General features: G+C 41.5%; 1 protein-coding gene across 1 annotated transcript; it reads left to right on the top strand.

The window, feature by feature from the left end:
* The first annotated feature begins 332 nt into the window (after window positions 1-332).
* gnao1b (guanine nucleotide binding protein (G protein), alpha activating activity polypeptide O, b) lies at window positions 333-12,457 on the top strand. The gene is made up of 8 exons (XM_061766137.1): window positions 333-791; window positions 953-995; window positions 4,022-4,163; window positions 7,719-7,879; window positions 8,190-8,318; window positions 8,412-8,541; window positions 10,936-11,089; window positions 11,162-12,457. Exons 1-8 carry the CDS (start codon window positions 674-676, stop codon window positions 11,347-11,349), a joined length of 1,065 nt encoding a protein of 354 aa, XP_061622121.1. The 5' UTR covers window positions 333-673; the 3' UTR covers window positions 11,350-12,457.
* Window positions 12,458-12,948: the final 491 nt, after the last annotated feature.

Below are 12,948 nucleotides of genomic sequence, written 5' to 3'. Positions count from 1 at the left end.
AGAGCGTATTAGTCCATGATGCACCTTACGCTGGATATCAAGGAAATGGCATAAATAAATGCTCAATGGGCTTTCCATAGCAGTATAGTTCCTGAAAATAGAAACACGGGGTCGCCGTTTGCCATTTAAAGGTCTCTCCTCCATTTGATTTTTTATTTTTTTTTTACACACGTGATTCGAAGCTCTGACGTCACCAATATTGTCTGCGCGAGGTGTGTCTCTTCCTCCTCCTCCTCGTAAAAAAAAAAAAAAGACACTCGGAAATCATCAGCACCACCAACAGCAGGACCAGCGCCGCCCTGAACAGAGAGAGAGAGAGAGAGAGAGCTCCAGACACCCCCGCCCCTCCCCTGCACACTCCCCACCTAACAACAACCTCAGCCCCGCAGCGAGGCTCTCTCACAACGACCCCACCCCGCCCCCAACCCCCCTGAGAGAGGGCACGGAGCGAGACACACACCGAGGAAGAAGAAGAAGAAGGAGGAGGAGGAGGAAAAAAAATCGAAGAAGACCGCTTCGGGTTGCCCTCAATCCGGGCCTACTAATGCTGTAGCAGAGAGAGGAAGAGCGACAACAGCGCACTGATTGAGGAGTCGGCGTCGGGGTGGACCAAGGCGGAACCCAGGGGGGGGAACACGACGCTTGTTCATTCGCTTGTTCGTTCGTCACCATCATGGGATGTACGCTGAGCGCCGAGGAGCGAGCCGCTCTGGACCGGAGCAAGGCCATCGAGAAGAACCTGAAGGAGGACGGGATGGTGGCCGCCAAGGACGTCAAACTGCTGCTGCTCGGTAAGACTCGCTCCCCTCTGCTAACCACCACCACCACCTCCGCGAACCGCCCTCCCTACTTCCCCGCTTCCCCACACCCTATCCCCGGTCGGGCCGGTGGTGCTCTCCGTGGTTCTGATTTCACCATTTGCCGCCTGCCCCCCCCCCTGTGTTCTTTCCAGGCGGTGGAGAGTCCGGCAAAAGCACTATCGTCAAACAAATGAAGTAAGTCCCTCTCTCTTTTTATATAGATATATATATTTTTTAATTATTACTCCTGCCTATTTATGCTTTAAAAAAACAAAAGGCCTCGAAATTCCACCCCCCTCCCTCCTCCCTTGCCTCCTCCCTTCCCTTCCTCTCAGTTGAGCCGCCATGTTTCCAGAGGCCGAAGCCCGCGAGAAGTGCCCGGAGGTTGGAGCACCTTTTGGCCGAGGAGGCGAAGCCTCGCTCGGCTGGGTGCTGTTCGCTCGGCCCCGGTGCTGAAATGTACTTAACGAGGCTTTAGGGGAAGGGGGTGGTGGTGGTGGGGGGGGGGGGGGGGGGGGCGGCTTTCGGCGAGTATAGGACTGCAGTGTGGTGTAGTGTAGTGTGGGTGTTGTTCCTCGCTCCTCTGTGAGTGTGTGTTCGTGTGTGAGGTCAGCGCGGCTCCATTAGTGAATACCTCTGCTTTTAATCTTAATGGCTTTAAGTGCCCGATATCGGCGGGTGTACTTTGCCTATAAAAGCGGATTTACGTAGAAATATGGCTCGGAAAACCACATCTAAACCTAAGCTAAATCACCCTTTAATTTTTATTTTTTTTTAAATCACTGTTGTTGCTCGTTCCTAAACCTCTTAGTGAAGTTTCGAGATGTTTTCAGGAGAAATCACCCAGTCTATTGTATATTTTGTAATGTGAAGCTTCTCCGCAGTGCACCCTCCCAACCCCCCAGCACCCCCAACAAAACCCAATTCCCGTTTCTTTTCCTTCCTTCACCTATTGACTTTTGAGAGATCTGTTTTCCATAACGACCCTGAACGCAACACTTGGGGCCAAATTCTGTTACCTAGATTAGATGGAAAAATAAGTAGACAGACAGACAGATGTTTGTGTGTGTGTGTGTGTGTATACACACATGGGTTGATGGTTGATAGATAAATAATAGACTGATGGTTTGATACACACATAAAAAAGCCAGATGAACAGGTAGATATGTACAGTAGTTAGAAGGATGACTGGATAGGTAAATGGGGTGCTAAATGGAGAGGAAGATAGATGGGTCGGAATGGATAAATGATAGAGGGATAGGTATATATAATTCTGAATAGCTAGATAGATGAGGGATCGGTAGAAAGCTGGATGGATGGATGACTAGATGATCGTGATGGATAGATAGATAGATAAAGAGTAGACTTTACACCGATTTTATCGGCCTGATCGGTATCGGCCGATAATTAGCATTTTATGCTGATCGGCTTTAATGTCATAATTCGACGATCCGATCAATGACCGCAAAAGACATTTACTCCGCGTCGCCATTGTGCACAGTACATTTGAACCCAAAAGCTAGTTTATTTTTAGCCTTGTCGCATGTCTTTTGACGTAGTAGATATATACAGTAGATGAATATATGATAGATTGGTAGGTAGATGGAAAGCTCGATGGATGACAGATAGATGATGGGTAGAAAGCTGGATGACTGGATAGATAGACAGGTAGATTAAAAAAACTGGATAGCTAGATAGCGATAGAGATACTGTAGATAGATGACAGGTGATAGGTAGAAAGCTGAATGATAGATTATAGTGTACTTTATTCACCCCAAGAGGGAAATTAAATGGCTGTAACTATATGTATTTTACATGAATATCACATAGGACGATGATGATGTTAAATGATGTCTGCTGTGTTTTATGTGAGCTGGGCAGAAAAGCTTGAGAAAGCCCCCCCCCCAAAAAAATGGAAGGCTCAAAGTGGCTCATGTTGGTAACTACATAGTGGAGGTACAAAGTTAGCCTCACAGGATCTGAATAATTGAATTGAAAAAAAAGCCAGCCCATTTGGGATGGAGGGGGGGAGGGAATGCACGAACTTGTGCTAGTCACTCGCAGATGCAGATATGTCAGACTTTCTATTTTTACATTTCAGTGTGATTGGTCCAAGCTGCGGATGCTGAAATGCTTTGAAAATGACATATTTCAGAATCAGAATCATATTTATTGGCCTACTATGTTAAAACAACACACAAGGAATTTGTCTCCAGTAGTTGGAGTCCCTCTCGTAACAAATTTACAGCGTGCAGAGAGGCATTATGCAATATGAAGTTTGCAATAATGTAGTAATACTCATCAAATTGAATTGTGCAAATGTTACAGAGTCCGATGCAATGGTAGTCTGTGACGTTTAACAAAGTTACTTATTAAAAGAAACAATACATTTAAACATGATAATCTTAGTAGACAAACCATGCTGATGAAATTGTTGCGTAAACTACTAATGGTTATTCGTAGTCCGGACTCCTTATTAATTCAATCCTCTCTCGCTGTGGTTTGTGCATCTTATCCACTTCTCATCCATAATTACACGGTTTTCCGCACAGCCAGCCACACAAAATATTAAAAAGCCCCCCTTGCTGGTTCTTCCATGCAGGAAATGTTGGACTGCGTAGTCACAATCACTTGAGTGATTTTTTTGTTGTGTATGAAGGTTAAACTCTGACGCTGGGATAAACACTTTGCATTGAGTGAGTGAATAAAACGCAATTTGTATGTGTAGTACAGGCTGATGACAGGAAGAATAATAATGATTCATTCACCGTACAAACATAGTTAAAAGAAATCAAGCAATACAATAAAAATAACAGAAGATAAAACATCAATTAAAATGGCAAATGATATGGGAAATGTTAAAGTGAGTAGGCAGAAAGGAAGTCATGCATGACCTCAAAGGGTTGGCGATAGTCTTAAAAAAAAAAAAAAAAAGTCTGTCTTAAAATGGAACTGCACAGTTTTGTGCAGAGTGATGGATAAAGACTTCATTGCCAGTCATAAATTATACATTGCTTAAATAGCACAATAATGAATGTCCACTGCATAATACAGTCTTTTAGTTGGACCCTTGATGCTGAGAACGAGTAAATCACTTGAGTATTTATTTCTTTCTTTATTTTTTTTATATTCCCCGAGGTAAAAAAGACCAGTTGAGGTTCAACTGCAACATATGGCAGAATGGGACAATTCCTTGCGCTAATATATGTGTGCGCCTGCAGGATTATCCATGAAGATGGCTTCTCTGGGGATGACGTGAAGCAGTATAAGCCTGTGGTCTACAGCAACACCATCCAGAGCTTGGCAGCCATCCTGCGAGCCATGGACTCGCTGGGAATCGAATTTGGAGACAAGGATCGAAAAGTCAGTTGCCTCCGGCTTGAAATGCTCCATCACCGAAATGATGAGGGATGACAGTAAAGAAATGTATTGGCAGAGGTTAAAAAAAAAAATATATTGAAACATTAGCTATAAATACACACAGATATATAAAATAATTTAAAAACAGTCTAAATACACCACCTGAACAAGCCATTCCGAGATGCTCGGTTTGCATTTAAAAAAAACAAAAAACACTGCCTCGGATTTTTTTTTCTTATATCTAATTATCATTTCTTATCTTTAAATATGATAAGATTCAAATTTAATAATGAAATTAACATATACATATATATAATCATAAAAATGAAAACAACCTTGGACGTTATAACCTGTGCTAGCACAGTAGTAATGTCAGCATTTTGTTTGAAACGTGTTTCTAGAAAAATGAAGTACGGCAGCAACTGAGTATCAGGGGCGTATTTACTCATTTCGGCGCTCGAGACAAACCCCACATTTTTAATATTAATATATTACTAATGTGTGAATCTGAGAAAATTCTCATTTCCAGAGCTGGATCTAGTCCTTAAAATCCTTCTTGAGGATCATCAAACAAGTGAATCATCTCAATGCTTTTACTGTAATAAGAACATTAATCAACATTTAATATAGTTGACCATTTCAAGCGCTTTAATACTCACATCATGTGTCATGCTCCACGTCATCTCTACTGCATCCTCCTGGGATGAAACGGGACCGCAGTTCTACTGCAACTGGCAAGTGTGTCTAGCTCTTGCTGTTGTCGGTTACGCACATTCAATATGACTGTGAAAAAGGTTGGAACCTTGGTAGTTTTCTTAAAAAAACGCTTAAACTCCGCTTAATTTTCCTCACATGCAGCAACAAGTTTGGTTTGCAACCCTCTTCCTGAATCAAGTCTGCACATGTGCAGTAAGAAGATGGAATAGTCCACTGCATGTGAAGGGGAAGCAATCAAGGTTATGATAGATTAACCATGTTGGTGTGAATTAACAGTAAAGCAATAATAATTTCTTTAAATGAAAGAAAACTATCGGTCAGTCTTTATGAGACATTTGGGGGCCCCAGGTAATGCCTGTGTTTGCCTAATGTTACGTTCACCTCTGCTCTGGTATCGTGTGCATGCATGCATGTTCATGACAATTAAAGGTGATTAGTCTTATTATTATTATTCTTCTGAGTGTGGACCGTCGTAAACCGAGGACTCCTGAGTAACATTTTACAGGGTCTTTCAAAAGGAATTCCCGAGCTTGCATTGTATTTTTTTCCCTATTATTTGTGTTTGTTCTTGAATGTATGATCATTTAAAGTCACCATATGATGCGGAATGACTTCAAACAGGACTGTGGCTCCACTCATTCTTTGCGATACCGTGATTTCACCAGGAACTCTTGTGGAATGAGAGACATAACTTCCAAGGTTCTTCCAAAGTCTTTGGTTTGGTCCTTTAACCAAACTGAAAGAAAAAAAAAAAGTCACAGGGTGTTAAGTCGTGAATCCTGGACGGCCACGACGACCCATCCATCTACCAGGGAAGTGGGCATTCAGCCATTTCATGAACGACAATGGCAAAATGTGAAAATCAAATCTTCAACATTCTCTCAAGCACTGCTAACTAGCCAGATTTCATTTTGCGTCATGGTAATGTACATTTCGGCATTCACGGAATCATGAGGAATGAATGGACCCGCAATCCTGTCAGAAGTCATCTCACACCACAGCGTTACTTAAATTCTCATACACTAAAGAACAAATACAAACTATTTGAGGGGAAAAAAAGCCTGATTTTAGATTCAATAAACAATTTGTTTTAAATTAGTTACATTTCAGTCATCCTGTGGTCCACTGTGTGCCGTTCCCAACATCAAAACTTTTGCCGTAAACCGAGGACTCCCTTTAATACCTTCTAAGTCAATGGCTATCAAACTTTTTACATCAATTACCACCGAACAAAAATACTTCGCTCCAAGTACCACCATAATTACCAACATTCAAATACTGTAAGTAGGTCTATGTGTTCATCAGAAACAAGGCAGTGATTTTATTACTCAAAAGTACATTTATTATTGTAGGCCACTGTAACATTGTGCACTTTGAAAATTAACAGTGCACTTAAATATAGGGGAACATTGATTATGTTAAAATGTATTGCACATAGAAGTTAAATATGTGAATGTTAAAAACCAACTGATTCAAATGCAAATTATTGTACTATACTTGAAAGTTGAATACAACTTAACTGTACTTAAAAAATGTACTGTACTGGATTAAAAAACATTTAAACAGGCTGTATGCTTTATTCTAATATGATTGTATTTCATGTTCTAAATGGTGTCCATTTTATTTGTATTTAAGTGATTGTTTTACATAACACTAGAGTGCGCACGGGTATGAGTAGTGGTACTCGTAGCACAGTTTGAGAACCACCAGTCTTAATAAAACTCTTAGTAACATTCAGGTGGAGCCCCAGGCCAGAGGATTTATACTGTACTGATGCAAAGGACTACTTTTGACTAAATGAAGATCCTCAACTAACTTCTAGAGTTCCTTGGCCACCAGAAAATTCCATTAACTCCATTTTCCCTCTGCCATCATTGATACCATTTAGTGGTGGCATTACACAGAAAAAACTAAAAAAAAAAGCAAATTACACTTGCAGAGTTTAAACGCCTAGTTCTCCTTAGACGAGGTCATATACACACACATGAATAAGCAGATATCATCTGCCTCATGCAACTGGCACCCCCCCCGCCCCCCAACCTATGACATCTTGGTTTTTTTTTCACAGCAAAGTGATAACATATCCGACAGAGAGGAACAAGGTCTACTTTCTTATCCTGAACTAAAACAAAAGATTGCATGAGGTTATAATCAACATAGAATACATTTTATAAGTGCGAAGGCTTTCTAACAGGTAAGAAAAGTGGGGGTTTGCGATACCCACATCCCCATGGGTGTGACGTTGCTGTCATTTACTACAACTACTACTACTAATAAGTTGGTTAAGCTTTTCTATATATCCAAAGATACAAAGAAACTATTTACAACTCAAATAGTAAAATATATTTTCATAACGGTCCGGTGAACAAAGATAATTCTGTTTCAGAACCAAAAATGTTTAGCCCTTTGCCCAAATTTCTGCTCAGTGCCAAAGTCCTAATTGTTAATATAACACATTAATGATCCCCAAGTAAACTGCTTTAAAGATGGTCAGCATGCTACAGATTGCTTTTGTTTTGCTTCTGAATGTGGTGATGTGATTCAGCTGCTGCTCAGTGCAGGGGTGGATCACCCCAAAATCCTAAAAAACCCTTAACTATTTGCCTTACCACTAATAACAGAAATCTATGATGTAGCAGTTTTTTAAAAATAAATATATATGAAAAATGGCTTGATGGATTGGTTGAAGCGTTTTTCATAAATTAAGTAGAAGAATTTTAAAGTGGCCCGTGAATCCTTTGATTTTTTTTCTGTATGCGGCCCTCACAAGAAAAAGTTTGAACGCCCATGTGTCATATGAAATGTACCAACCCTAACAATTTATTGTTGCGTCATTTCCAGGCGGATGCCAAGCTGGTGTGCGACGTCGTGAGTCGCATGGAGGACACTGAGCCATACTCTGCGGAGCTTCTCAGCGCCATGAAGCGTGTTTGGGCTGACGCTGGGACTCAGGAGTGCTTCAACCGAGCCCGCGAATACCAGCTTAACGACTCGGCCCAATAGTGAGTGACACAAAATTACAAAAACAAAACAAAAAAAATGTGCATTTAATGTTGGTGGCAGTTTTCTACAGGTACTCTGGTTTCCTCTCATGTTCCAAAAAGAAGATGCATGTTCGGTTACTTGTCCTTAGGTTTGAATGTGAGTGGGCTGGTGACAATTCCAGGGTGTACCCCGCCTTTTTCCCAAATTCAGCTGGGATAGGCTCCAGCTCACCCGGGACCCTAGAGAGGATAAGCGCGATAGAAAATGGATGGATGGATGTTTAATGTTTCTGAATGATCCCCATTTCTTGCTCCTTGTCATCACTAGCTACCTGGACAGTTTAGACCGTATCGGGGCTGCAGACTACCAGCCCACAGAGCAGGACATCCTGAGAACCCGAGTGAAGACCACCGGCATTGTGGAAACCCACTTCACCTTCAAAAACCTACATTTCAGGTAGGTTCCTTCTATCCCTTTGCTTGTGGCTGTGAGCCGTTACTTAAAGATCAGGCTCAGGGATCCCAGCTTCCATTTGTTCTCTTACTGCAGGCTCTTTGACGTGGGAGGGCAAAGGTCAGAAAGGAAGAAGTGGATCCATTGCTTTGAGGATGTGACTGCCATCATCTTCTGCGTGGCCTTGAGTGGTTATGACCAAGTGCTCCACGAGGATGAAACAACTGTAAGTGTGGCGCCAATCAAGGCTTATATCTTAAAAATAATAATTAAAAAAACCACACAAAGAGCTGCAGAATTCACTTTCGACAAGCTTTGAAATGCATCTGGCTGTGATGATCTGGGAATATTGTACCTGTAATTCATTTGAATCCCTTTGTGGAGCAGTTTTGTAGTCTTACATTGATCGTGTAAAAACACAACAGTAGGCTCTTTGTCAGGCCATGCAACCAGTTCTCGTAATAAAAGTCTCTATAAAAAGAAAATAAATAGCTCTTCTAAATTTGGCCCACCATAGAGAAGAGTGTTGATAACAACCCAGCCAAATTTGAATGATTAGAAAAACAAAAAAGTACATGAGTTCTTAAAATCATGAAAAATCAAGCCGTTGTCTCTGCTATTAAACGTTGTGGGCGTGTCCGATGAATGCGTGAAACTGCACCCGGCTGAAAAAATATGGATGCTACTTCGTCTAGCATCTCTCTTATGCCTACACATCCCATGTTTGAGCTGTGAAATTATATCCAATTAACGCCTGTGGTGGGTGGAATATATCCCGCAGGAACGTAGCTTTCCATGCTGTAAACAAGAGGTGCTAGCCAGCAGCTAGCATGTGCTTGGGCCTAGTTAACTCACAATTGCGACGGATAATCACTGATGCAAACAAAGACGTTCAAGTTCATATATCTGAGGGGTGGGGTGGGGGGCCGCATTTTAACCACACCCAAAAGAATAAGGAAAACTGAACAGTTGAAAAACAGTAACGCTATATCTCCACAACTGAGTACTACATACTTGTTAGTCCTTGCAGTCCTTGTCCTTCCTTTCAGCAATTATCTTCAAATGTGTAATGTATTCAGAAACAAATCTCAGGATTTGCTTCACCTTCTTTAAGTAACATTGCATAAATCAGAAACTTTTCTGTCATTTATCGTAATATAGTTTAATATATAGTAGGGCTGCAGAATTAATATAATTTTAATTGTGATCGTGATTTTGCCTGCCACAATTAAATGAGCCTGATTGTCGGCGATTTTTTTACATTTGAAATTGCGGGCACATATGAAAAGTGCTTCGTTTGCAGCTGTGCCTGCAACCTAGTCAGCCAGCCACCAGGGGGCGAACGTATTAGCTTAAAATGGCATTGGTGTCCAATGTAGTAAAACAACACAGACCGCAGTAAAACAAACAGCAGAAGTAAATAGAGAGGGAAATCAGAGCTGTTGAGTCCTTTGCAGTTTGTGACCGTGCACGACTGACCAATCAAGCAGAAAAACGGAAATGTAATCTTCCTATATTCACTATATTGACGGGGATTTTCAAATGAAAAGTCAGTTCTTACAGCCTAATGTTATTGTGTTTTATGCATTAACTGTATTTGCTTCCATTGAGTTGCAATTCATGATTGCACTTTGTAATAGCATATTTATTCAGTTAGCCCCTGGTCAAGTAGAATTATTATTTTTTTTTTTTATCATCATCATTTATTCTTAAAGATTCATTGTGCACTGAAAACTGTTACATATTGTTTGTTTAAAAAGTAGTGCTATAAAAATAAAGATTTTTCCCTAACAAGAATAATCATGACCAATAATTACAATATTGAGCAAAATAATTGCGATTATTTTGGCCCTAGTCGTACAGCCCTAATATATATTGTTCCCCCAAAATACCGAACACTGCAGCGAATATTAAATGATTGACAAAATAAGTTGTAATTATTAAATACACCGGTTCCTTGAGATACAAGTGACTCGACGTACGAGTTTTAAGATATGAGCCTCTCGTTCGGCAGTTTTTTGGTTTTTGTTTTACTTTGACTTGCGAGCGCAAACTTGAGCTTTGAGCACTGTATGGTGGCAGTGAACTCAATTCAACTCACTTCACAACAAGCAGCAGTTTGGCAAAAAGTGAAATTCAAAAAAGGGGCTTCAAGCTATTTAATACCACTCCCAGTTGAAGGTGACTGTCAAACTAAAGCTAAAAAAAATCTACATTTTGTATTTAAAACAACCATATAGCTTACACTAGCTTGATGCTAGTGCAAATCAACATTTATGCATCATAATAACGCCTCAATGAACAGTATGTCCATCCAAGACGGCCGTGCACACCAGGACAGGCAACATTCAATTGGGACATTGTGACAATAACTGTTTAATTATTTTTCATTCCATTTAATTATGTCGTTACTGTGTTAATCCTATTTTGCCTCATTGAAATTCACATTACTACATTTTTTGTTTTGTTGGGAAGGCTGGAACAGATTAATGGCATTTCTCTACATTTCAATGGAGAAAGATAATTTGAGATGAGTGTTTTTGAGTGTGTTAAGACAATGAATTACGCTCGTATCGCAAGGCACAACTGTAGTTTAGTGAAACAAATCATCTCGTGGCAGAATCGCATGCACGAGTCCCTCATGCTCTTCGACTCCATCTGCAACAACAAGTTCTTCATCGACACCTCCATCATCCTCTTCCTCAACAAGAAGGACCTCTTCGCAGAGAAAATCAAGAAGTCGCCGCTGACCATTTGTTTTCCCGAATACACAGGTGACACTTTGGCTCTCTTTCCTGAAATCAACTTGCACGAAACTTAACGTGTGGTCCTCTCCTCGCCCGCAGGTGCTAACACTTACGACGATGCTACCGCCTACATTCAGGTCCAGTTCGAGAGTAAGAACCGCTCTCCCAATAAGGAGATCTACTGTCACCTGACCTGTGCCACGGACACAGGGAACATCCAGGTAGTGTTCGATGCCGTCACTGACATCATTATCGCAAACAATCTGAGAGGATGCGGCTTATACTGAGCACGGCTGTCGTCGCGGAGCCTGAGGCGTTATTGATCATTTTCATAATACTTTACATAATAAAAAAAACACACACGCACACAAATATGTAATTCTACACGTCCGAAATGGACCCAAAGAGCTGCCGCCAGACATCACGTCAGATTCATGTCATGATTTTTGTGCCCTTCCTCTTCTTATGAGTTCACAACACCAGTTTTGTCTTTGAATGTTAATGATTTGTTGATGAGCGTAAACAAACAACTGGGGGAGGGGGCAGGAGCGACAGCACAAATGCAGTGCGTAAGGGGCAAAACACCCCAAATATTGTCTGGTGCTGCGTTTCTCAAAGCTGTAAGATGGCGGAGAACATGCTGATAATATAATCGTGGGAAGGCGCCATTGTCGTCTCTCCTTCAGAGGGCCACACACATGACTGAGTAGCCCGCAGGTCTGTTCCACTCCCTGTCTCTTGTACTTCAACAGAAAGAGACTATTATCCTGTGTAGAGTGGTCTCGAACCCGCCTCTGATTGGGGGGGTGGGGGGGGGGGGGGGGGAGTCATATCGGTGCCAACCATCTGAGAACAGATTAGTATCATAGTTGGCTATTATTTAAGGTTATGACCATGGAATATTTTTTTTATTTAAGCCTCATGCCCCTTCCTCCAACCTCCTGAATGCCACACATTTTTAATTTCCAAACGTACTTGTAGCCCTCAATGTGAATCTGTTTAGACATAGAAGACTGCACAAGGAGAATATCATTGCAGGCAGCCTTTGTCTGGGGAGAAACTATCATATTCCAAGCCTCTATCTTAAAACATTCTCCCCTCCCATCTATCATCATCATTCCCTTTTCACACACAGAAGTACAGCTCTTCATTTTCACCCGTACACCGCATTCCTGTATACACATCTCCCCTCATATCCTATCCCTCCTCACCTTAAAAGCACCGTATTGTATATAAATATATTACGATTATACCAGATTTTTCTTTTTTTTACTGTGAATGTTTTTGTGCTGCACCCCATCTTATTCTCTAGTTCATTGGTTGCTCTCATGTGGAATGTTTGTGCTGAGCCAATCGAATGTTGTGTTTACATTAAAGCTACACTTTTCCTAACTATTCCCCGTGTGTGTGTGTGTGTGTGTGCGCGCGCGCTCATGCTCTCAAAATTGAAAACACGGTCAATTTAGATTATGTCGCAAAATGAGAATGGACCGCCACAAACGTGGAGATTCGGAGCAGCTCTTGCATGGCCGCGCTGGCTGGAACGTTTTATCCAATCAGGATGAACGTGAAAAATGTGGCGCGGGCAAGCCAGTGGCTCTCGATTTATTAGGTTAAAAGTGTTTCATCCTCACAGATGAGCGGCCATTCATTTATTGAATGACTGCTGGATCAGCTGTCTGACCCGCTTCTGTCACTTTAATGACTGTGATGTTCATTACCGCGCTGCTTCGCCTTCATGGGGCGGCCTCCTTTCGCGCAATTACAGGTTAGCAGGTTGGCAATCCCAGTGTGACGCCCTTAATAGACCTTTTAATTATACATTTAGGACTCTTCTCATATTTAACCAGAGTTCTTAGTCACATTTAGGTCACAACCTGCACCAG

The sequence above is a fragment of the Phyllopteryx taeniolatus genome, chromosome 2, assembly GCF_024500385.1.
Source record: "Phyllopteryx taeniolatus isolate TA_2022b chromosome 2, UOR_Ptae_1.2, whole genome shotgun sequence".
Lineage (NCBI taxonomy): Eukaryota > Metazoa > Chordata > Actinopteri > Syngnathiformes > Syngnathidae > Phyllopteryx > Phyllopteryx taeniolatus.
Note: the sequence above shows the minus strand (reverse complement) of the source record. Positions and strands in the feature narration are given on the sequence as shown.

Bases quoted from the DNA above. Each gene is read 5' to 3' on its own strand.
- gnao1b (XM_061766137.1), top strand. From the start codon at position 674: ATGGGATGTACGCTGAGCGCCGAGGAGCGAGCCGCTCTGGACCGGAGC. The intron at 7,880-8,189 runs GTGAGTGACACA...TGTCATCACTAG, and splicing joins CTTAACGACTCGGCCCAATA to CTACCTGGACAGTTTAGACC. The intron at 8,319-8,411 runs GTAGGTTCCTTC...CTCTTACTGCAG, and splicing joins TTCAAAAACCTACATTTCAG to GCTCTTTGACGTGGGAGGGC.